At 45.9% G+C, this 25,764-nt stretch overlaps 1 protein-coding gene across 1 annotated transcript in view; it reads left to right on the top strand.

Moving 5' to 3' along the window:
* The first annotated feature begins 204 nt into the window (after positions 1 to 204).
* The window catches only part of LOC138646106 (glycogen phosphorylase, liver form), a 39,598-nt gene continuing 14,038 nt past the window's right edge, over positions 205 to 25,764 (top strand). The window contains exons 1-16 of the mRNA XM_069735573.1: positions 205 to 522; positions 3,059 to 3,160; positions 4,509 to 4,587; positions 5,069 to 5,172; positions 6,272 to 6,403; positions 6,486 to 6,597; positions 16,760 to 16,842; positions 17,025 to 17,168; positions 17,287 to 17,379; positions 17,533 to 17,679; positions 18,481 to 18,644; positions 19,000 to 19,114; positions 19,297 to 19,398; positions 19,778 to 19,925; positions 22,601 to 22,659; positions 23,036 to 23,177. Coding sequence (XP_069591674.1) covers positions 280 to 522; positions 3,059 to 3,160; positions 4,509 to 4,587; positions 5,069 to 5,172; positions 6,272 to 6,403; positions 6,486 to 6,597; positions 16,760 to 16,842; positions 17,025 to 17,168; positions 17,287 to 17,379; positions 17,533 to 17,679; positions 18,481 to 18,644; positions 19,000 to 19,114; positions 19,297 to 19,398; positions 19,778 to 19,925; positions 22,601 to 22,659; positions 23,036 to 23,177 — 1,969 coding nt within the window. The 5' untranslated portion in view covers positions 205 to 279. The remainder of the gene's footprint in view (positions 523 to 3,058; positions 3,161 to 4,508; positions 4,588 to 5,068; positions 5,173 to 6,271; positions 6,404 to 6,485; positions 6,598 to 16,759; positions 16,843 to 17,024; positions 17,169 to 17,286; positions 17,380 to 17,532; positions 17,680 to 18,480; positions 18,645 to 18,999; positions 19,115 to 19,296; positions 19,399 to 19,777; positions 19,926 to 22,600; positions 22,660 to 23,035; positions 23,178 to 25,764) is intronic.

The raw sequence follows: 25,764 nt of genomic DNA, 5'->3' as shown, positions 1-25,764 counted from the left end.
CAAGTTATGCTGGGACTTCTAGTTCCACAATGACCAGCACTAATGGTAGAAAACTGGTCATTCCTGCTGAGCCCTGAAGTTGTACACTTTGCTATGCGCCAGGTGGGCTGCAGGGTGGCACCCACCATGGCTGCCTCTCACTCCCACTATTGGTGGATGGGGTTTGCAGCCACAGCCCGTCCCAGTAATCATCACACTGTGGGTGGAGGCAGCACAGGGGAAGTTGAGGCTGCCTAGTTATAAAGTGCAGCCTCCGGACCCCCACACTGCACAGCAGACATGGCCAAGCCCCTGACTGACCAGGAGAAGAGGAGGCAGATCAGCATCAGGGGGATTGTCGGGGTGGAGAATGTCTCCGAGCTGAAGAAAGGCTTCAACAGACATCTGCACTTCACCCTGGTCAAAGACAGGAATGTCTCCACCACCAGAGACTACTACTTTGCTCTGGCCCACACTGTTCGGGACCACCTGGTGGGCAGGTGGATCAGGACCCAGCAGTACTACTATGAGAAGGACCCCAAGGTACTGGGGGCAGCGGTGTGCTCGCTACACTAGTAACACTGGGGGGCTTGTGGTTTCTGCTGGAGGAAATGTTTGTTGTTACACTGAGGTAACGCTCCCTGTTACTGCCAGCACTGTGCTCCTGCTATTAACCCTTTCTTACAGGAAGTCCTGAGACTCCATTATCCACAGGCAATCATGCAAGCAGCTTTGCTAACTGCCCCTATACAGTACCTGCCTCCAATGGGCTCTATACCAGAGACTGGGGACTAGGATTGGGCACTATAGGTATCTGGGTATGTTGTGCGGATTAGGATCGGGCGCTATAGGGGATATCTGGGTATGTTGTGCGGATTAGGATTGGGCACTAAAGGGGATATCTGGATATATTGTGCGGATTAGGATCGGGCGCTATGGGGGATATCTGGGTATGTTGTGCGGATTAGGATTGGGCACTAAAGGGGATATCTGGATATATTGTGCGGATTAGGATTGGGCACTATAGGGGATATCTGGATATGTTGTACGGATTAGGATTGGGCACTATGGGGGATATCTGGGTATGTTGTGCGGATTAGGATTGGGCACTATAGGGGATATCTGGGTATGTTGTGCGGATTAGGATTGGGCACTATAGGGGATATCTGAATGTTGTGCATTACATGCCCTGCAGTTACAGATGACATTTCTCGTGCCTGCTGTCATCTGTTATGGGTGTGGTTGCTGAAAGTTTCTCCATTATTAACTTGTTAAACCAAGGTCCTGTAATCAGGATGTGGGGAAATTAATAGGTTTAGGACTGGCGGACAGAGACCCTGTGCAAGCACAATGTGAGGGTCCTTTGCACCCAAGAGCTCATCATAATGCTCAATTCTATCTGCTTCGGAGGTAGACATGGCCCCTGTGCAGCCACGTAGGTTGCTTTAATGATATTTCTGCCCCTGAGACTATAGTGCAATTTTGTAACTGGCTGTGAAGGCATGCTGGTAGTTGTAGTTTTTCGCAATAGATGGAGATATACCCAGTGTATGAGGCATTGCATAGAACAATATTTGCTGGATTATTATTGGGTCTGCAGGGGATACTGTGCTGGGCCCGGGTTCTTACGAGTCCGACTACTGTTTAAGCCAACTTTCATCATCGTACCCCCAGCTCTAGCATTAAATCCTACAGTGAATGCAAGAATTTGCTTTAAAAAAAAAAAAAAAAAAATAGAATTGTTTTCATATAGACTGTAGGGTAATGTGGTCACAGTGCGACTGTCCGTACACTGGGGCATGATCTGTGGACCTTGGGGGTGAGCTGCTTTCCAAGCAAGTTCCTCGGGAGAGAGGCGAAACATATTCTCCATGAGGTTAGTACTGCTCTCTTGCTTGAGGGGTTAAACCTCTTGCGTCACCATAAAACCTGCTCCATCTCTTGCATTCCTCTGTGTTGTTGGACAGCCTTCCATGGTGACACAGTAGGTGAAGATTTTGTAATCCCAGCACTGACCTTCACTGTTAAACTGTGCTGACTCTGCTCTCTGACTTGTCAACCAGCCTGCAAACTGGGATAGATGATCAGTGATTATGGGGTACTACCCCTGAGAATGAAGGGGCGACGGTCCTTGTGTAATGCTGCTTACCACGTACTGTATTTCCCCTGCGGTGTCCCCACCACCCAATAAAAGTGACCGGTGCCAGCCACAGCTCCCTGCGCAGTTGGGTGGTCAGGGTGCCAAAGTCCAGTGACATCCTAGAAGAGGACAAAACTCTAAATGATCCTTTTAAAACCAGATAATCGGGTTTCCCGATACTCAGCGCTGATACTTTTAGCAAACTATACCCCTCTGTATCATCACACAACCACTGGGATTAAAGATTCAAAAGATCTTGGATAAGAGAGCGTAAACCTACATGGAAATTGTACTGTAAAGTTTTAATTGTCTCCAGAAACCATAATTAATGTAGTTTTCCCTCTTCAAAAATGGGCAATTGGATGTTTGGGGAAAAAAGCTTTGCAATGTGGTGTTTTTGGTTTTGTTTTTTATTGAATGCATCCCACTACAGAATTGTGTAGTTTTTTTTTTTTTTTAATTTTTACTATTGTTAGACTGCAGTGGTAGACATTAATCAATCCGTTCCATTTGCAAGATCTCTTCTGGATCCAAGTTGTGCACCGCTCTACTGCCGCAGAGGCTAGCCCCTTTACTCTGCTGTGAAGTTGGTGACTTCTAGCAGCGGGTCCTGGATTAACCACAGCGTTCCTATTATACTTTTCATTTCAGACATTTGCCCTGCAGTCAGACTGGTGCAGAAAAATAAATCCTGCCTAGAGCTTGTCTGAAAGGAGATTTGGCTACAACTTGCAATAACACTACTGTAGTCACTTCATTTGTTCCTTGTGATAACTGACTGACCATGTGGTATAAGGGACTTGCCCATTGGGGTCGTCACCAGATTTCCATATATCTGGAACGTCCTAGATGTGTGTAATAACCCCCCCCCCCCCCCCACAGATGATGTCCTGGACGCCGTAGTGTTCATTCCTGACCACCTTTGTTACTGTCTTGCAGAGAACGTACTACCTGTCCCTGGAATTCTACATGGGCCGGACCCTGCAGAACACCATGATTAACCTGGGGCTGCAGAACGCTTGCGATGAAGCCATCTATCAGGTAATGTGGAGACTCTGGTCATGTACGATCTTTTGTCCTATTTCAGATTGGCAGTGGGGGGAGGCTCCTGCTGCAGCCAGTTGTCTTACAATCCTCTAAGTGAGGAAGAAAGATGGGCAGTGGCTGTTTGGCTGAGCTCCTGAGACACATTTCTCATAAAATTTCTCTGGTTTTAATTGTAATATCTGAAGAAATGCAGAAAGGGTGGTCTCTAAAGTGAACTGAGCCTTTTATTATATTTCTGCAGATCCATAAAGCAAAACTATTTTAGAGGTCTGGCATTCTGAGGACCCTCCCCTTTACTTTTACCCGTTCATTAGAACTGGATTATAACATAATCTGACATTGATCTGTGAGACGCAGGGCACGAGCAGTGTAGAAATAAGATCATTACATGGCCCCAGTAGATCAGACCCCACTAAACCAGGACTGGACTGACTGCAGGAGCCAAAACCTCCAACTTCTTGTGGCTCAGACCAGCTCCTGACATCTCCCAAGAAACTTTCCTTCTGTCTGTGATCTTCTGGCATCAGGCCCCTCAGTAGTGCGTTGGTTGGAGGGTCCTCAGCTCTCGCTTGTCTTTCCTACCAAAGTCCTATCCATGAAATCTCTCTCCCTACGTCTGATCCATTCTGTCTCCTTGCTGCGGTGCTCTGTAATGTCTTTCTGGGAATGCAATTCTTGTCCTCTGCTCTCCGACCCGGGGACAATGATGGGACGGAGCGGTGTAAGTGCTATTATCCAATGTTTCCTGAAGATGCGTTAGTCTATGTTCCCGTAATCCTCCACTGCCGTGCTGTAAGTGTAGGAAAATCTAGTAGGGCATTAATCTCGGTTATCACTCTAAAGTTAACATTTTCGATATATTGTGCACAAAGGGAACCCCCCCCCCAAAATGAATGACTCTCCTTTTTTAATGGGTTGTCTCAGGATCATGTTTTCAGAAGCACATTGTGCCCCTGATACCTAACAATTGGTACTGGCAGCATGATGAGCCGCTGGCCAGAACCATGCACTCCATCTTGCATGGTCCAACTTCACCTCTGCAGCCTCCGTTACAAAGTGATGGCGATCTAACCAGCTTCAGATGAGCACTTACTAGCTCTACAGCAAATGGATTACCTAGGAGACCGGCCACTGCTAACTGACAGCAGGGGTGGCAGGTAACGTAAACAACAAGCCATATACTATGCATCTTTACCACTGGAATTAAAAAACCCCTGTGTCGGGACAAAGAATTTGTAATCGACATCACTATTTTTTTTTTTTTTTTTGATCTTCAAACTCCATTAATAGACCAGGTCTGTTGTGCCCTTAATGATTTTTCTTGAATCTTGTCGTTCTGTAGCTTGGACTGGACATTGAAGAACTGGAGGAGATGGAGGAGGACGCTGGGCTTGGTAATGGTGGTCTTGGACGTCTTGCAGGTCAGTCTGCGGGGACAGTGGGAATGGCTGATATTTTTGACAACCATTAAGGCTAATTAATGTGATTTATTCATCTGTCATGAAGCATCCTGAAATTTAAGTATTTATACTCATGTGTAACGGTCTTCAGGATGACCTGGGGCATTGACACTAAGACCACCGGGACTACACGGGGGAATACATTGTTTGTTCCACTTGGTGATCTATTAACTGGAGCAGCTTCACTGCACTTGGAATGGGGGTAGTAGTCCTGGCTTCACCAAATCTCACTACTACATAATCCCATCTCTAAGTGGCCATGCTTCTAGGGCAGAAGACCTCCATAATGCGTATTTGAGCCCTAATGTAACAAGTGCATACAATCGTTCCGGTTGTAAGATTATATTGCCTGGCGCTGCTGATACTGGAGAAGTCTTGCCTCATTAATAAGTTTTAGGGTCATATTGGGTTCTTCCAAGTGATATATCTTTCTCTTTTCCAGCTTGTTTCTTGGACTCCATGGCCACCTTGGGTCTCGCTGCCTACGGATATGGCATCCGCTATGAGTATGGCATTTTTAACCAGAAGATCAGAGATGGTTGGCAGGTGCGCAATTTCTATTATTGCAGTCTCCATAATATTCTTCCTTGTCAGAAAGCTGGAGCTTTCAGAAACTAATTTCATATTCGTGGCTTTCTTTCCTACAATCCCAATTGGATCTGGGTTTCTATGGACTGCACCAATGTGCCCAGTGGGCTAGAGGGGCTTGTGACCCGGGTGTCCCAGGATAACACCAAAATTGGGAGAATATCTACCAATCTCTTGATATTTTCTAGTTAGCTGGTGACCACCACCCAGAGGGGCACTGGGGCACCACCTGAGGACTCTGGCCAAAAGCATCCCTTGACCTGGTAGCATTTAATGTTTAGGTTACACTTCGGGGAAGAGTCAGACGGCCATATAAATCGGATGGGGATTGCATTGTAATGCTCTGACTTGCCGGAGGCTCTCCTTACCAAGGTGTGACTGCATGTATTTCTATGCAGCTATCGTGCTCCCTTCCTGAGAGTTGCCAGCCAGTCCGAGCATTGTAGTCCCTGTGCTATACATATGGCTGTCTGACTCTTCCCTTAAAAGTATAGTGTTCTCAGGCCTAAGTGTATTAGTGCTATGGAAGCGGGTGAGGGGCTCATGACTACTAATGCCCAACACTTCTGCATGTGGCTTGCGCCAGGTTATAATTGCAATCCCTCGTATATGTGACCGGACCCACCACTATAGACCCATCTCTCCACTGTGGTTATTAGCTCATTTTTACATTTCAGGAAATACTTGGTAAAGGGTCATTGAGAAACTCAGGTTTTGGAAGAAAAACAAAGGTTGTTACCCAAGGCCAGGTCCCTTAGTTAACGTATCATTACCCACACTTCCTGTGTAATGTGCTAATCATACTGGCCTGGACTATATATGGCAGGGAAGATGATTGCATACAAGCTGTCCTAGAACTGTGAGGCCTGTATAGGCTCATTGGTATAACATGAGGTTACTAGGACCTCCAAAATCTGTAATCCCAGCCCCTCACAGGGGCTTTAATAGCACTGGTCTCCAATGGGGCAGAGCAGGATGCTTATGGCCCAGTCGGTATGTAACGCCAATCCTTGGGAATCCATATTGTCTTATCTTGTATATCACCCATCTTGTGTAGGTTGAGGAAGCAGATGACTGGCTGAGACATGGAAATCCTTGGGAGAAGGCCCGGCCAGAGTACATGCTGCCTGTTCACTTCTATGGGCGAGTGGAGAACACAAAGACAGGCGTCCGCTGGGTGGACACCCAGGTGAGGTTGGAGATCATACTAGAACTCAATATCTGGCTCATGTGCCCATTTAAAGTCTAATATTCACCTCTTTCTGTTATAGGTGGTTCTGGCCATGCCATATGACACTCCGGTGCCCGGGTATATGAATAACACGGTCAATACTATGAGGCTTTGGTCTGCCAGAGCGCCAAATGACTTCAACCTCAGAGACTGTGAGTTTGTGTGGGGCTGTCAGGCACTGACGACCATAAGTTCTGACTCTCACCACCATTGGGCTGTTGGTTTGGTAGATGCAGGACAATGCCATGTACTGGTAGAAGGAGGAACCTCTGCACCACAAAAGAAAATGAGCCTGTAGGTCTTGCTGCAGTGTAAATTTTATTTTGATGCAGTAAGGCAACGTTCACACTAGCGTAGTGCTAATGGGCGACGCACGCATCATGCGCCCCTATGTTTAACATGGGGGACGCATGCGTTTTTGCTTGTTGCGTTTTGCGACGCGTGAGTCTTTTTTGCCGCAAGCGTCGGACCAAGAAAACGCAACAAGTTGCATTTTTCTTGCGTCCGATTTTCGGCAAAAAACGACGCACGCGTCGCAAAACGCAGCGTTTTTGCGTGGCCGACGCTGCGGCGCACAACGCTAGTCTGAACGTAGCCTAAAGAGTCAAACAGATGTAGTCCAACATTTTGGCCTGGAGCGGCCTTTGTCAGGGACATCTGTTGCGGGTGCAGGTAGGCAATAATGTAAATCCGAAGATCTTTCATGTCAAGGAGGACAATACTTACATAGTAAGTACATATGTACTGGGCCTCCTCATCTGCAGATGCACAAAATATTTCTGAACCCCTTTCTGACATCGGACGTACTATCCCGTCGAGGTGGGGTGGGCCCCCATGACCATGGACAGGATAGTACGTCCAGCGCGATCGGCGGCGCTCACGGGGGGAGCGCCGCCGATCGCGGCCGGGTGTCAGCTGCCTGTCGCAGCTGACATCTGGCACTATGTGCCAGGAGCGGTCACGGACCGCCCCCGGCACATTAACCCCTGGCACACCGCGATCAAAGATGATCGCGATGTGCAGGGAAGCATCGCGCAGGGAGGGGGCTCCCTGCGGGCTTCCCTGAGCCCCCCCGCAGCAACGCGATGTGATCGCGTTGCTGCGAGGGTCTTGCCTCCCTCCCTGCCGGCTCGAGCCCCGGATCCAAGATGGCCGCGGATCCGGGTCCTGCAGGGAGGGAGGTGGCTTCACAGAGCCTGCTCAGAGCAGGCACTGTGAAGCAGCCTGCACTCCTATCAGATCGGTGATCTGACAGAGTGCTGTGCAAACTGTCAGATCACCGAGTAAAAAAAGTAAAAAAAAATTTTTTCAAATGTGTAAAAAATAAAAAAAATAAAAAAAATAAAAATAAAAAAAATATTCCAAAATAATGAAAGAAAATTATTCCCATAAATACATTTCTTTATCTAAATAAAAAAAAAACCATAAAAGTACATATATTTAGTATCGCCGCGTCCGTAACGGCCCGACCTATAAAACTGGCCCACTAGTTAACCCCTTCAGTAAACACCATAAGAAAAAAAAAAACGAGGCAAAAAACGCTTTATCATACCGCCGAACAAAAAGTGGAATAACACGCGATCAAAAAGACAGATATAAATAACCATGGTACCGCTGAAAACGTCATCTTGTCCCGCAAAAACCGAGCCGTGATACAGCATCGTCAACAAAAAAATAAAAAAGTTATAGTCCTGAGAATAAAGCGATGCCAAAATAATTATTTTTTCTATAGAATAGTTTTTATTGTATAAAAGCGCCAAAACACAAAAAAATATGATATAAATGAGGTGTCGCTGTAATCGTACTGACCCGAAGAATAAAACTGCTTTATCAATTTTACCAAACGCGGAACGGTATAAACGCCTCCCCCAAAAGAAATTAATGAATAGCTGGTTTTTGGTCACTCTGCCTCTCAAAAATTGGAATAAAAAGCAATCAAAAAATGTCACGTGCCCGAAAATGTTACCAATAAAAACGTCAACTCGTCCCGCAAAAAACAAGACCTCACATGACTCTGTGGACCAAAATATGGAAAAATTATAGCTCTCAAAATGTGGTAACGCAAAATATATTTTTTGCAATAAAAAGCGTCTTTCAGTGTGTGACGGCTGCCAATCATAAAAATCCGCTAAAAAAACCCACTATAAGTAAATCAAACCCCCCTTCATCACCCCCTTAGTTAGGGAAAAATTAAAAAAATGTATTTCCATTTTCCCGTTAGGGCTAGGGTTAGGGTTAAGGCTACAGTTAGGGTTGGGGCTAAAGTTACAGTTAGGGTTTAGATTACATTTACAGTTGGGAATAGGGTTGGGATTAGGGTTAGGGGTGTGTCAGGGTTAGAGGTGTGGTTAGGGTTACCGTTGAAATTAGGGTTAGGGGTGTGTTTGGATTAGGGTTTCAGTTATAATTGGGGGGTTTCCACTGTTTAGGCACATCAGGGGCTCTCCAAACGCGACATGGCGTCCGATCTCAATTCCAGCCAATTCTGCGTTGAAAAAGTAAAACAGTGCTCCTTCCCTTCCGAGCTCTCCCGTGTGCCCAAACAGGGGTTTACCCCAACATATGGGGTATCAGCGTACTCAGGACAAATAGGACAACAACTTTTGGGGTCCAATTTCTCCTGTTACCCTCGGGAAAATACAAAACTGGGGGCTAAAAAATAATTTTGGGGGGAAAGATTTTTTTTTTTTAATTTTCACGGCTCTGCGTTACAAACTGTAGTGAAACACTTGGGGGTTCAAAGCTATCACAACACATCTAGATGAGTTCATTAGGGGGTCTAGTTTCCAAAATGGGGTCACTTATGGGAGGTTTCTACTGTTTAGGTACATTAGGGGCTCTGCAAATGCAATGCGACACCTGCAGACCAATCCATCTAAGTCTGCATTCAAATGGCACTCCTTCCCTTCCGAACCCTCCCATGCGCCCAAACAGTGGTTCCCCCCACATGGTGTATCATCACTCTCAGGACAAATTGGGCAACACATTTTGGGGTCCAATTTCTCCTTTTACTCTCGGGAAAATAGAAAACTGGGGGCTAAAAAAAATAATTTTTGTGGGAAAAAAATTTTGTTTTATTTTTACGGCTCTGCATTATAAACTTCTGTGAAGCACTTGGTGGGTCAAAGTGCTCACCACACATCTAGATAAGTTCCTTAGGGGGTCTACTTTCCAAAATGGTGTCACTTGTGGGGGGTTTCAATGTTTAGGCACACCAGTGGCTCTTCAAACGCAACATGGCGTCCCATCTTATTATGATGGAATATAGGCTGAACTGGATGGACAAATGTCTTTTTTCGGCCTTACTAACTATGTTACTATGTATCTCAATTCCTGTCAATTTTGCATTGAAAAGTCAAACGGCACTCCTTCCCTTCCGAGCTCTCCCATCCGCCCAAACAGTGGTTTACCCCCACATGTGGGGTATTGTCGTACTCAGGACAAATTGTACAACAATGTTTGGGGTCCATTTTCTCCTGTTACCCTTGGTAAAATAAAACAAATTGGAGCTGAATAAATTTTTTTTGTGAAAAAAAGTTAAATGTTCATTTTTATTTAAACATTCAAAAAATTTCTGTGAAGCACCAGAAGGGTTAATAAACTTCTTGAATATGGTTTTGAGCACCTTGAGGGGTGTAGTTAGTTTTTAGAATGGTGTCACACTTGGGTATTTTCTGATATAGACCCCTCAAAATGACTTCAAATGAGATGTGGTCCCTAAAAAAAAAAAAATGGTGTTGTAAAAATGAGAAATTACTGGTCAATTTTTAACCCTTATAACTCCCTAACAAAAAAAAAAATTTTGGTTCCAAAATTGTGCTGATGTAAAGTAGACATGTGGGAAATGTTACTTAAGTATTTTGTGTGACATATCTCTGTGATTTAATTGCATAAAAACTCAAAGTTGGAAAATTGCGAAATTTTCATAATTTTTGCCAAATTTCCGTTTTTTTCACAAACGCAGGTACTATCAAAGAATTTTTACCACTATCATGAAGTACAATATGTCACGAGAAAACAATGTCAGAATCACCGGGATCTGTTGAAGCGTTCCAGAGTTATAACCTCATAAAGGGACAGTGGTCAGAATTGTAAAAATTGGCCAGGTCATTAACGTGCAAACCACCCTTGGGGGGGTAAAGGGGTTAAAGAAAGTTTTGCTTTTGTTTTTATGTAGAAAATTGGCCAAATAATCCACCATCAAATTTCTGTATGTGATCTGCCATATACATTATACCTAGGTTGGATGGGATAATAACCATCTAATATGTATGGGGGGCTTTAAGACATTACCAATGGAAGTAACAAGGAAAATGGATATGTGGAGCTAAAACAAACAAAAACCTGGATCTGTATGACAGCTAAAGACATATGGATCTCTATAAAGGAGTTGCCCATCTAACTGATATTGATGGCCTATCCTTAAGTTAGTGCATCATTCTCTGATCAGTGGGGTCCAACACCCAGTACCCACCATCCAGCGATTACTAGGTCTTACATTGGTCCAATGGTGCCAGATTGCATCGCTCCATACGCTGTGTAGTGGCCGTTCCTGGGTACACCTTCAGAGTGCATGTGTGTTTCTTTAAGAAGTTGCGTTAATTCCAGATATGGTAATCTTCATGGACAGAAGTTCTTGGACTTGCTTCCTCTGAGGTTGCTGTATTACATTAGGCAGGAAGTGGTTGATTACAAAGGCTCATCAGCAATTCCTGCCTATTCCCTGTTCTGTCTGTAAGATATACTGTATATTGGTAAATCCATTTTCTCCTTCGCCTCATTGGGGGACACAGACCATGGGTGTATGCTGCTGCCACCAGGAGGCTGACACTAAGTAATACAAAGAAAAAGTGATCTCCCCTGCAGTATACACCCTCCTGCTGGCTCCCAGCTAACCAGTTCTTGCTTAGTGTCCGTAGGAGGCACACGGACGGGTCTGCTATTCAGACCCAAAGAACTCTTTTTTTTTACCGTTTTTTACTTTTTACTACGGTCGAATGGGGCGACGGATTCTTTCATGTTCCGATCTCCTCGAACCATCAACAGGCGAGCACGGGAGTTTTACCTCTCCGTATCCTCTCCTGCGACGTGGGAAGCCACTGCCTGAGCTGATTCTAGGGGCGACGGGCCCCTTCAAGGGCACCGATCTCCCCCCTCCCTTATCAGACGAGCACTGGAGTTTCACCTTCAGTATCCTCTTCTGCAGCCAGGCCTATTGCCGGACATTCAGCCCTGTCCACCAGGTTTTACCCTCGGCTGTACAGAGGCACCTTCCAGCGTGGCGTCCGAGCAGCCCCCACTGCATCACCACTGAAAAAGCGGATGATGGAAGGAGGCAGACGGTTCCTCTCCACCCCTCTTCTGCAGGGATGGTGGATGGAGGCTCCCCAACCCTGCACCGTCCTGTCTACCCGGGCACAGCTCCTACCTGCAGCATCTGCCACCCCCTCCATATTGGGGTAAGTGCTCCGTGAGATTTGGGTTTTCCGGCGGTCAGAGGAGGGCTCCATAGCGACTGGGTCCCCACAGAGCTTCGCGGCACTTTTCCCTTCAGTCTGTGGGTGCGCGCCGGCCGAAGCCATAAATTTAGTCCCCGGCTTCGGCCCTGTTTAGGCCGCATCCCGGGAAGCCCCGCCCACCGCTTGCTCCCTTCTAGCGGCTCCGCCCCCTATTCAGGCGCTTCTCGTTCCAGACGAGATCTCGGCGGCCATCTTCTTCCTCCTCCATTGCGGTCACTATTTCTTCTGGAGGGGGCTGCGGCCGGCGGTTTTTCAGCACTGAAGTCAGCGCTATTCCAGACGGGGGACTCAGAACCTGAGTAAGGTGAATCGCCCCAATATCTCCCCCCCCCCCCGGCACGCATCCCGGCAGCATTAAGGGACTAGCTTTCCCTGTTTTTTATATACTTAAGGCTGCAATCTCTGGTGCTCCTGCACACTACAGAATGTATAGTACAGTGTGCAGGCTTGCAAACAGAGAGCTGTGAGTTCCCAGCAATGAAGCTCTCATGACTCGTTCCCTGGTGACTCTTTCCCTGGTATTTAATACTCTGCCCGGTAGTCACTGGGCCCATAGGTGCATCCCCAGCTTTCCATGCCTTTTTATTAAACCCAGGACCAGCATTCCCTGGTCTTAAGGGTCCCCTAGTTTTAAAAGGGTCACATCCCCAGCATTCTCTGCTCTGCCAGAAGCCGGTCTCCTTTTCCTTAGTACTTAATCAGGCCAGTATGCCCTGGTCTTAAAGGCACAGGGCCAGTAGGCACTGGTCTTAAAGGCACATGACCAGCATCCCTGGTCTTAAAGGAGCATGACCAGCATTCTTGTTCTTAAAGGCACCTTACCAGCTTTGCTGGTCTTTAAGGCACTTGTTCCAACATTTCTTTCATGACCAGTATTCCTGGTCTTAAAGGCACGTGACCAGCATGCCCTGGTCTTAAAGACACGTGACCAGTATACCCTGGTCTTAAAGGCACGTGACCAGTATTTCCTGGTCTTAAAGGCACGTGACCAGTATGCCCTGGTCTTAAAGGCACGTGACCAGTATCCCCTGGTCTTAAACGCTATAACCAGTATGCCCTGGTCTTAAAGGCACATGACTAGTACGTCCTGGTTTTCAAGGCACATGACCAGTATGCCCTGGTCTTTAAGGCACGTGACCATTATGCCCTAGACTTAAAGGCTCAGGACCAGTACGCCCTGGTCTTAAACGCAAATGACCAGCATACACTGGTTTTAAGGGCACATGACCATTATCTCCTGGATTTCAGCATGCCCTGCTTTTAAAGGCACATGAACAGTGTGTCATCTTACAAAAGGCACAAGACCAGTATTCCCTGGTCTTAAAGGCTCATGGCCAGTATTTACTGGTCTTAAGGGCACATCATCTATCCTAAGCTGGTCACCCTAACTGAGCTCTGGAGCACTCACATGCTCCCTCTCCTACAATGGGAGCCGTCGGCTAGCAGGGGCCGCAAGTATTCTAGAAAAACGTACAGGTTCTAGAAAATCTCCATCAACATTTGACGGTGATGCACTGGAAGACCTCTAAGTAGGATACCATACCTGGTCGGAATTTTATGGGCGACGGGTCCCTTAAAGGGCTCCGATTTCCCCCCCACACCTTCAACAGACGAGCACACTGAGTGTCGCCTCCATGTATCTTCTTCTGCATCCAGGTCTATCGCCACAACCTGCCCTGTCCACTCGGAAACCTCAATTCTGGGAATGTGGCGTCCACATTTGTGGCGTCCCAACAAGGAGGTTTTCCCCCCTTTGTATCAGATGCAAGAAAGTGGACGATTCCTCTCCACTTCCCTGTTAAGAAGATGGTGGATCGAGGTTTTTCCTTATTTTCTTCTCTGCACGATGATGGCAGAGACCTGCTGGTTACAGTCCCGCATTCTGTCACTTGGCAGACTCGCCGGGCAGAATTTCTTGCGGTATTCCTACCAGTATCCTGGCCGGTGTATCATCAATTAAGATTCCACAGACAGTCGGATAGCAAATCTAGTTTGTTCCGTCTTGTGGTTTCGGGTTCAGCGCTCTACCCTTCCTTAGCCGCCACATGGGTTGCTTGACCAAAGGGAGAGAATGAAAGTCTCCGGGTCCCAGACCTTATCTACTTCGTTCCACAGTATAGCTGGCCAATCAAATCTTCTGAGCGGGAGACTAGCAAGGGATCGTATCTCTTCTTCAGGCTCAACCAGCAGTGGAAGCATTGGCCAGGACAGTCTAGATCTAAGGGATCTTGGTTCCAAAATGGAGGGAATGAAAAGTATCTCCATTCCTGGACCCCAAACTTCTAACAACCTTTGACAGGGCCCTTTCTTTTTTCGGATGGAGTTCCTCCGCTCAGCCACTACTTCAAGAGAGAAACGTGGTTGTTTTCTGGCATCCATCGTCATTCGGGATTCTTACCCTCACATACCTATTTCTCCTCTCTACTATAATCTCTTCGCCTTTCCATTCGCGAACAGTATTTTCACGACCTGGCCCTTCTGCCTGGCTACCACACCAGAGTGGTCGCAAGGGTCATGACGGTTGTCATGTTCTTCTTGCACCTTAGAAGCATGGTCGTCCTGCCCTATTTGGTCGACTTTGTAGCCGCTCTCCTAGGACTACGCTGAGTCGTCCATATCACTTGCAATTACCTCTCTATTGGGCTAGCAGCTAAACTTAGACAAGTTTTTTTTTTCCCTCATTCTCAGCCCAGCAGATCCTCTTTGAGGATGATCCTGCCCAAGAAGGATGGTTATTCTCTCTCGGGTCTAGGTCGTGGCCCTTCTACAGGGAGCTTGCGCACTCGATCTCTCATTCCCTCGGTTCTTTCAATTCGCTAGGAGGGTTCTGAGGGAAAGGACGTCTACGGAAGCAGTTTCCTTCGCTGCGCTCGTTTTCTGCAAGTCAATCAGGCTCTCAAAGGGTAGTCTCTGAGCTCCTTTCTCTTTCAGAGCCTTCTCCCGGCCCAAGGGCTATTGGGAGATACCATTGCCAGTTTTCTTCTCCCGATCATCTCTCTGTAGATCCGAACGGTACGGCTATTCCTTCAGCAGGCCCTCTGCCTTCTGGCGGGTCTTCAGTTGGATAATGCCTCGGCTGTGCCCCAAGTTAGCCATCTAGCCATGGCGCTTGACTGAGGGTACTTGCTAAGGTACCTCGCACTCTCTGATGGGCCGAGTTCTATCTTCGGTGATCTCAACAGTACATTCCCTGGAGTAGAACACTGGGCGGCAGACATATTCAGCCGTCCGGGTTTTTCCTCAAGTGAGTGGGAACTTCACTCGGAAATCTTCCATCGGACCTGCCTTCACTGGAGTACTCCAGAGGTAGTTCGGATGGCGTCCAAGCTGAACGCCAATGTACTCCAGTTCATGGTTTGGCCTCGCGATTCAAGACCATTGCAGTGCATGATCTATTCTTCCATGGTACCAATTTCCATAACCCCTCTTCCACTACGTCTGAAACCTTTTCGGAAGCGGGTAGGGCCCCAGTGATCCCGGGAGACCCGCACTGACCATGTCAGGTTTTTTTTTTTTTTTTTCTCGCTTGCGGTACTAGTATTTTTCCGGCTTATTGTCTCAAGCTGGAAATATGGTCTTTCTTGCAGGCCTCAACCTGTAGTTCTTCCCTACCGCGTACCGTTAAATCCGTGGGACCCTAATGGTCCTGGGCATCTTACAGTGGACTCCTTTTCTTATCCGGATAGACTTTTCTATCAGGGAGGGTCTCTCCCCTTCTTTCTCTGCGTTCTTGTCCTCCTGATGAGTCTTCAGATCTCGACGCTTTGTTCTTTATCTTTTTTCCTTATTACCTTCAAGGCAAGGTTGCCCTCTAGCCATCCCCTTCCCTCGTTGCCAAGGGGTATTATATCTCCACTGTTGCAGGGGCATCGTCCTCACATCTCCTTCGGCTCTAGTCCACAAAGCGGAATGGGTTCTCCATAATCTGGAAGAAGCGAGTGCTCCGAGTGGGTACGTATCGAGGACGACGTCCTTCCAAAGGTTGGACATTTTACTCGGGTTTTTCGATGGTAAGTAGGCTTCCTGAAGGTCGCAGGAAGGGTTTAGCCGTTTTTCTTCGGCCACGTTAGCCTGGTGGATTCTTTTTTCCATCCAGGAGTCCTTTCGCGCTAGATGCCAGCCTATCTCCCTGTCTGAGGGCTCTAGGCGCCAGACGTCGGCAAGCACGACCGCAGGCTTGCGAATTCCTCCAGGCCGCATGCATTCTTGAAGCACTATAATTCACTCACTTCCACAGATGTGAGTCTGGGCAGGTGGACTTTGCAGGCCGCGGTGGCGCACTTGTAAGTAGCGGCTACACGGCCTGAAGTGATGTTGTCCCCACCCAGGGACTGCTTTGGGACGTCCCATGGTCTGTGTCCCCCAATGAGGCGAAGGAGAAATAGGGATTTTTGTGTACTCACCGTAAAATCCTTTTCTCCGAGCCATTCATTGGGGGACACAGCTCCCGCCCTGTTATTAGCTTATGCTTTGTTTTTATCTTTTGATATGTTATACTCTTATATATATATAATGTGACATGCTTTACGCTTATGTCGTTATTGATCTCCTACTGCTTTTGCACCGAACTGGTTAGCTGGGAGCCAGCAGGAGGGTGTATACTGCAGGGGAGGAGCTAACTTTTTCTTTGTATTACTTAGTGTCAGCCTCCTGGTGGCAGCAGCATACACCCATGGTCTGTGTCCCCCAATGAATGGCTCGGAGAAAAGGATTTTACGGTGAGTACACAAAAATCCCTATTTTTGTGCCATCTCCTTTAGAGTGGCCATGTATCTGCTTCTGTATTCCTCTACAGTTAATGTTGGTGACTATATCCAGGCTGTCCTGGACCGGAACCTGGCCGAGAACATCTCCCGCGTCCTGTATCCAAACGATAATGTGAGTCCCGGCTCCTCCACTACTCGGTGTATACAAAAGGATGTAATGCTCTGAAAATGACACTAGAGGGCAGTATTAGATCTTGACTTTTTTTTCGGCAGTCTAATACTCCGTTTTTGGCTTTAAAACTTAAATGTAAATTTTTCCAGAACTGTTACTTTAATCTTCTGATCTTTGCTCAGTTCTTTGAGGGGAAGGAGCTGCGCCTTAAGCAGGAGTACTTTGTGGTGGCGGCCTCCCTTCAAGACATCATCCGTCGGTTCAAGGCCTCTAGATTTGGGAGCAGGGAGTCTGTGAGGACTGGCTTTGACACTTTTCCGGAGAAGGTAGGTGTTTGATTTTATGATTTCCTCCTTTTTTATGCTGAATCTGGAATTTTTCTTCCAAGTGTGTACAATGTAACAACTTCTATTTTTTTCTTTTTTTTTTTTTTTCTCTCTCCAGGTTGCCATACAGCTGAATGACACTCACCCTGCACTGGGGATCCCAGAGCTGATGAGGATCTTCCTGGATATAGAGAAACTTCCCTGGGAAAAGGTAATGACAATGTCCAGATCTGACCCCCTGCAATTTTCAGAATAAATTTCTGGGGATGTGGAAGTGCCAAAACTACCTGCGAGCTCTGTTCTCCTTAGTCTCACTCCTGGGGATAGATGTGTCTTTACGCTTTTTTTTTTTTTTTCCTTTAAGGCATGGGAAATCACCAAGAACACTTATGCTTACACAAACCACACAGTATTGCCTGAAGCTCTGGAGCGCTGGCCGGTGGATCTCGTGGAGAAGTTGCTTCCGAGACATCTGCAGATCATCTACGAGATAAACCAGAGGCATTTGGATGTAAGTCCGCAGAGTGTTCTTCTTCCAATACAAACTGTATGCCGAATTCTCTGAATGTTGCATTATTCCATAATCTGGAAAGTCTGTGGTGGGGAGGGCATCGTGGAATGCTGGGACACTAATGGGCTTCACTCGGAGGTGGGTCCATATGAAGGACTGCCACAGGCAGGAGGAGTTGCTTGGCATAAGATAATCCTTTCCTTTCACAATTGGGAAGTATTTGTATAAGTTTTACATAGGAACTCTTTTTATTAATTATTTTTAAGTATTTGCGCACACTTTTTGCTGAGCTTTTGCAGCGCAAACTCTATTAATTCATCAGTGGGGGGGGGGGGGTGTGTGCAATTAACGAAAACTGGCTTTGCGCATGCCGGTCTTAATGACGAGCTCACTGCAGTCTGTGCTGAATTCATCAATGGGGATCTCCAGAAACATTAAAAAAAAAAAAAAAAAAAAAACCTGAAGGAAATGTCATAAATTGCTAAATGCAGTTACTTGGCAAATAACAAACTTTGTCCAAGAAGCTATAGAATTAAAATAGCCGCCCCGGTGCATATCTTCTCAATGGCTTGCGCCCTGCCAGAATTGTCACACCCTGTTACTCCCACAACATTGCTAAACTTGAGAGGTGTAACCATGTCCCGTGTAACCTTTTTTGTGGAGCTGTTTTACACTGGAATGACCACGTCAAAAGCTGCATGGCATAAAAGCTTTCAGTTAGGGCCTCAGTGTGCACCTAGTCTAAGTGTAGCCTCAGATGACGCCTTGCCCAATTTTGTGTATTTCTTACTCCTCCTCCAGAGAATTTCCACCCTGTACCCAGGAGATGTTGACCGTCTGAGAAGAATGTCTCTGATTGAAGAAGATGGAATCAAAAGGATTAACATGGCTCACCTGTGTATTGTCGGATCCCATGCGGTGAACGGGGTGGCCAGAATCCACTCGGAGATTGTGAGGAATGACGTGTAAGTTACCTGACCCATCCACTGATGGCAAACCTCTCCGCCTGCTGCTCTGGGCCATAACTTTACCAATCAGGAACGAAGGGGTTAAATGGCTTCAGCACTGAACGACATGCAGTTCTGATCTCTCTGCCTGGCTGTTGGGACTAGCTGTGATTGCTTGAGACTACCATAATTTTCCTTACAGATTAGTTTCGTTGTTTCCCTGCAGCGCCTCCGCAGTGGAAATAAAGCATTGCACGTCCTATTGAAATGAATGGGCTTTCTATGAAATGCACGGTTGTGGCGAGTCCTCCAATAATCAGATGTTTATGATGGGTCGGACCCTTGGGTTAATAAGCTGCTGATTCTTCTCTAGGTTTAAAGACTTCAGTGAAATCGAACCAGAAAAGTTCCAGAACAAGACAAACGGGATCACTCCCAGGCGCTGGCTCCTCCTGTGTAATCCGGGACTTGCAGAACTCATAGCAGAGGTGAATATTAAATCTACAGTTCTGATGGAAGCTGCCACACGGGTCCCTCCACCCACCATGGGGCCACTTACAGGGCCTGAGTGCATCTACCTCTGCACCAATGGAAGCTATTGCAGAACTACAATTCCCATCAGGTCAGAATTGTATCCTGGAGGGTTAACCCTTGCATCCTTCTATTTCAGAAAATAGGAGAAGACTACGTGAAGGACCTGAGCCAGCTGAGCAAACTGAACAAGTACGTGGATGATAACATTTTCATCAGGGACGTCTCCAAAGTGAAGGAGGTGCGTGACCGTTATGGACACTAGGATTGTGTTTGGGGATATTCCTTCTAAAACCCAATTTATGTAACGGGTCCTAAGTTCTGTGCAGAATGTCTGTGTTTATCTCTGGCTTTCTGATGTAAAGCCCCATATTCCCTGGCTAGGCCTACACCTAACCTGCTATAGAGGCATAGATTAACAAATTGACTGTGTTGGACCTAAAATATTACATAGTGTGATATATAACTATGTAATTTTAGTTCTCCAAAATATAATACATTTTACAATTCCTCCGCTGGCTACTATGCTAAATACTACACTTCTACTTCCTGTATGTTTTAAAATTGCAAGATTTGTTTAAAAAAAAGTACTTTTGTATCAATTTCTCATTCTGCTTTAGGAGAACAAGATAAAGTTTATCCAATATCTTGAGAAGGCATACAAACTAAAACTGAACCCGTCCTCCATGTTTGATGTGCAAGTAAAACGAATCCATGAGTATAAGAGGCAACTGCTGAACTGTCTCCATATCATCACCATGTACAACAGTGAGTGTTCATTCCCACTCCTCCAGTTGTGCATATTTGAGGTTTAGCGGATTAGTAATAAACGAATTGCAGCAGTGAGAAAAGCACAGGTCTACACTTTCCCTATAGCAACCCCGCAGGTAGACCGAAGTATTACAGTTGTCATAGAAATGAATGCGTGATCTGTGTAGTGCACCCACAGGCCAGGTTCTGCAGAGAAAGATGCTCTAATAGATGAATCCCAAACAAAGGACACCCTGTAACTTACTAATACAGTATTTGAAAATCTGCTTATAGAAACCAGTGACCCACTGTCCCTGCATCCTTGGAGGACACATCACAACCTGTACACAACCCATTAATTTAAATGCAATCTGCTCAAGATTACATACATACATACATACATACATACATACATACATACATACATACATACATACATACATACATACATACATACATACATACATAAAAGTATTGAGACCCCTGCAATTCTGTTAGATAATACTCAGTTTCTTCCTGAAAATGATTGCAAACACAAATTCTTTGTTATTATCTTCATTTAATTTGTCTTAAATGAAAAAGCACAAAATTGTCCTAAAGCCAAATTGGATATAATTCCACACCAAACATAAAAGGGGGTGGACAAAAGTATTGACACTGTTTGAAAAATCATGTGATGCTTCTCTAATTTGTGTAATTAACAGCACCTGTAACTTACCTGTGGCACCTAACAGGTGTTGGCAATAACTAAATCACACTTGCAGCCAGTTGACATGGATTAAAGTTGACTCTGCCTCTGTCCTGTGTCCTTGTGTGTACCACATTGAGCATGGAGAAAAGAAAGCAGACCAAAGAACTGTCTGAGGACTTAAGAAACCAAATTGTGAGGAAGCATGAGCAATCTCAAGGCTGCAAGTCCATCTCCAAAGACCTGAATGTTCCTGTGTCTACCGTGCGCAGTGTCATCAAGAAGTTTAAAGCCCATGGCACTGTGGCTAACCTCCCTAGAAAAATTGACAAGAGATTTCAACACAAGATTGTGTGGATGTTGGATAAAGAACCTCGACTAACATCCAAACAAGTTCAAGCTGCCCTGCAGTCCGAGGGTACAACAGTGTCAACCCGTACTATCCGTCGGCGTCTGAATGAAAAGGGACTGTATGGTAGGAGAACCAGGAAGACCCCACTTCTTACCCCGAGACATAAAAAAGCCAGGCTGGAGTTTGCCAAAACCTACCTGAAAAAGCCTAAAACGTTTTGGAAGAATGTTCTCTGGTCAAATGAGACAAGTAGAGCTTTTTGGGCAAAGGCATCAACATGGAGTTTACAGGAGAAAGAAAAAAGAGGCATTCAAAGAAAAGAACACGGTCCCTACAGTCAAACATGGCGGAGGTTCCCTGATGTTTTGGGGTTGCTTTGCTGCCTCTGGCACTGGACTGCTTGACCGTGTGCATGGCATTATGAAGTCTGAAGACTACCAACAAATTTTGCAGCATAATGTAGGGCCCAGTGTGAGAAAGCTGGGTCTCCCTCAGAGGTCATGGGTCTTCCAGCAGGACAATGACCCAAAACACACTTCAAAAAGCACTAGAAAATGGTTTGAGTGAAAGCACTGGAGATTTCTAAGGTGGCCAGCAATGAGTCCAGACCTGAATCCCATAGAACACCTGTGGAGAGATCTAAATAAGGCAGTTTGGAGAAGGCACCCTTCAAATATCAGGGACCTGGAGCAGTTTGCTAAAGAAGAATGGTCTAAAATTCCAGCAGAGCATTGTAAGAAACTCATTGATGGTTACCAGAAGCGGTTGGTCGCAGTTATTTTGGCTAAAGGTTGTGCAACCAAGTATTAGGCTGAGGGTGCCAATACTTTTGTCTGGCCCATTTTTGGAGTTTGTGTGAAATGATCAATGTTTTGCTTCATTCTCTTTTGTGTTTTTTTTTTTCATTTAAGACAAATTAAATGAAGATAATACCAAATTTGTGTTTGCAATCATTTTCAGGAAGAAACTGAGTATTATCTGACAGAACTGCAGGGGTGTCAATACTTTTGGCCATGACTGTGTGATATATAATTTTTTCCTAAGGGTCCCTCAAAGATGAGACCCCCCCACCCTTAATAGACACACTCCTTAATTGTGTCCTGGGTGCAATCATGGCTGAAGATTTCAGTGGTCCTTCTCTTTCTGTAATGGCGGGTTATAAATCTAGATTTCTCCTTCGCTCACAATCTGAGGGATTTCAGGTGCAGAGGGAACATCTGTTTCATGGGTCGACTGTCACCTCTGCACTGTCCCAGCCCCCCTCTATGGGGGAAGGCTCATTAGGTGTCTGATTATCCCGATCTGTGTACAAGATGATTTATGGGGGGTGCTGGGGAAATCAGGTACGAGGTGCAGAAGAGCGTTCATCAAATGTGTGTAATTGCTCACATCTATCTCGGGTGATAAATCCATTCTGGAGCTGTAAAATGATATGGCAAGTAATTATTTCTCTGTGGGGCAGATGGGGTCTCTATACTTGCTCAGACTGTGGGCAGGAAGGCTTTAAAGAGTGTTAACCCACAAAACAGTATAAGCTAAGCACGTAGACTTACAGGTGATATAGCTCCTGTACTTTTTTTTTTTTTTTTTTTTTTCCTGCAGATCTTAAAGTATTTGTTTACTTAAGTTATAACTTTCTTTTTCTTCTTTAAGGAATAAGAGCAAATCCCACAAAGGAATTTGTGCCAAGGACTGTCATTATTGGAGGGAAGGTATAATTTTGTCTGTCTTCTCTAATTGTAGTCCTAAAATGTATAATTTATGTTACGTGGAGCTGGGACAAATCTATGGCTTATATTGACCATTTTCTGTTCAGGAAGGATATGCTTTTTTAATACTGACTTCCTGCAGCAACCACTAGGGGAGCTTTCTGTATGCACTGAGCTCCCTCTAGTGGTGGCTGCAGAAAGCCATTTTATCACATCGGTGGCATTAAACCTCACTACAAAATGTTGATTAAACCTCTGTTCTGAACAGCAGCCATATGAACTTGGACAAGGGTGCAGATGTCACCTGTGCAAAGTTATAAAATAGTACTGCATGACCTTACTTTTTCCATAATTTTTTTTTTTGTTTTTTCCTTCAAAGGCTGCTCCTGGCTATTACATGGCAAAAAATATCATAAAACTCATCACCTCCGTAGGGGAGATCGTGAACAATGACCCCTTGATAGGGAACAAGCTGAAAGTCATTTACTTGGAGAACTACAGAGTGTCCCTTGCGGAGAAAGGTCAGTCCCGCATTACATGGAATATTCTGTACGTAGCAGGGTTCAGAAGTCTTAAAAGGATTGTACAATAAGGCCCCAATCAAGACACACATCTTTCATGTCAGTCTTGAGTGCGAGGCTGCTGATTCACTAAAGGTACCGTCACACTAGACGATATCGCTAGCGATCCGTGACGTTGCAGCGTCCTCGCTAGCGATATCGTCCAGTGTGACAGGCAGCAGCGATCAGGCCCCTGCTGTGCTGTCGCTGGTCGGGGAAGAAAGTCCAGCACTTTATTTCGTCGCTGGACTCCCCGCAGACATCGCTGAATCGGCGTGTGTGACACCGATCCAGCGATGTCTTCACTGGTAACCAGGGTAAACATCGGGTTACTAAGCGCAGGGCCGCGCTTAGTAACCCGATGTTTACCCTGGTTACCATCCTAAAAGTAAAAAAAAACAAACACTACATACTTACCTACAGCCGTCTGTCCTCCAGCGCTGTGCTCTGCACTCCTCCTGTACTGGCTGTGAGCGTCGGTCAGCCAGAAAGCAGAGCGGTGACGTCACCGCTCTGCTTTCCGGCCGCTGTGCTCACACAGACAGTACAGGAGTGCAGAGCACAGCGCTGGATGACAGACGGCTGTAGGTAAGTATGTAGTGTTTGTTTTTTTTTTTTTACTTTTAGGATGGTAACCAGGGTAAACATCGGGTTACTAAGCGCGGCCCTGCGCTTAGTTACCCGATGTTTACCCTGGTTACCGGCATCGTTGGTCGCTGGAGAGCAGTCTGTGTGACAGCTCTCCAGCGACCAAACAGCGACGCTGCAGCGATCCGGATCGTTGTCGGTATCGCTGCAGCGTCGCTAAGTGTGACGGTACCTTAAGACGCATGCCACTTAATAGAGACAAAGCATGAAGTGGCGTGCTACTCCCTGTGCCTCACTGCAATCTTACTCCAGTCAGAGACTGGAGTAAAGTTTGCGACTTGGTGAACACTGCAGCACATCATGAATTTGACTAGTGGGGATCACCACACCTCACGGCTCTTCTTGTTTTGTCAGAGCTGGGCAAAACTGGTGTGAAAACACTGCAAAAATGTTGCAACTTTTGAAAGGTGAATTCCAAACTAGTGATGGGCGAACCCCTGGATATTCAGGTTCGGCTGAACAGTTAAAGAACACGTTTGGTTTGGGTACCTGGAACCCATTCCCATGAATGGGTGGGCCCGAATATCCAGTGTCTGCCATGCGGTCATGTGCATGACAGCGTGGCAAAAACCGCTTCTGATCGGCAGCAAGATAGTTACCGCCGGTCAAAGCTGTGGCTCCCAAGCTGTGAGATGATGGCAAGAGTTTTATCTACGGTCACAGGCCTCAGTTTATGGGACTACTGCTCCCATCAGCTTGCTGCCATGAATAAAGCAAGAGCAGGTGGTGGCTGATGGGAGCCTGCACTATAAGTCGGCATGGGTGTCCCTTTTTTTTTTTTTTTTTTTTTTTTTTATTAACCAGCCAACCTAAAGCAGACAATTAAGGGGGCATGGATGTCCCCTCCCACACCACAGCCTAAAGATCGCAGGCGCTTTGCCTGGCTCTTCACACTTGCCCTGTAGCGGTGGCAAGTGGGGTTGATGTCACCTTTGTTTCTGGTGAAATCAAGCCCACGGATTCGTAAATATCTAGAAGTCTATTTACAATATAACACAGCAAGTATAAAGTCTTTAATCCTTTTTTTAATTTCAAAAATAAACAGGCAAATATAATGCCCATTCCATTGAAGCCATTGTCTCCTGTAAAACAAAAAAAAATAAAGTCCCATCTGTCCAATGTTCTGTATTGTGCCGTAATCCATGTCTGGGAAAAAAGGTTTTCAACTTGGCTTGTGCCAAAATGCTCAAGTTCAAAGACTAGCGGTGACTTCACTGAGGATGCATTCCCAGCTGCACCCCAGAACTGCGGCTACCTCTTTGAGATCACCACTAGCACAGTGAGTCGCCGCAGTTCAGGGCCCACAGCCTCAGACTTGCGGTAACCTCGATTAGGTCACCGACACTAAGCTCGCAGCAGCTTTCTCCAGTGGATTTTCAGCCTGGACTGTCACATCTTGACACCATCCAGGTTAAACTATTCCCAGACGTGGATAACTGTTGGACAGAACATCTTGACAGGTGAGGGATCTGGTTGTTTTTGTTTTTTACTGGAGATTATGGTTTCAATGATTGGTTTCAATGAAATGGGCATACGTGAGTATAACTGTTTATCTTTGTCCTTTGAAAATAAAAATATTTCAAATAAGACTTTATACTTGCTGTGTATTTATTTACAATGCAACTATAGGATTAGTAATGGATAGGTGACTTATAGACTCCTCTCCGTTACTAATCCATGGGATTGATGTCACTGGACAATGCAAAAGTTATATCAACCCCATAAATATGAAGCCCACTTGCTGCCACCATCACAGGGCAAGTGGGAAAAGCTGTGCAAAGTGCCAGTATTGGCACATTTAACCCCTTCATGACCTTGGGATTTTTCGTTTTTCCATGTTCGTTTTTCGCTCCTCTCCTTCCCAGAGCCATAACTTTTTTTATTTTTCTGTCAATTTGGC

Source organism: Ranitomeya imitator, chromosome 1 (assembly GCF_032444005.1).
Source record: "Ranitomeya imitator isolate aRanImi1 chromosome 1, aRanImi1.pri, whole genome shotgun sequence".
NCBI classification, from domain to species: domain Eukaryota; kingdom Metazoa; phylum Chordata; class Amphibia; order Anura; family Dendrobatidae; genus Ranitomeya; species Ranitomeya imitator.
This window is presented reverse-complemented; position numbering and strand designations above follow the sequence as displayed.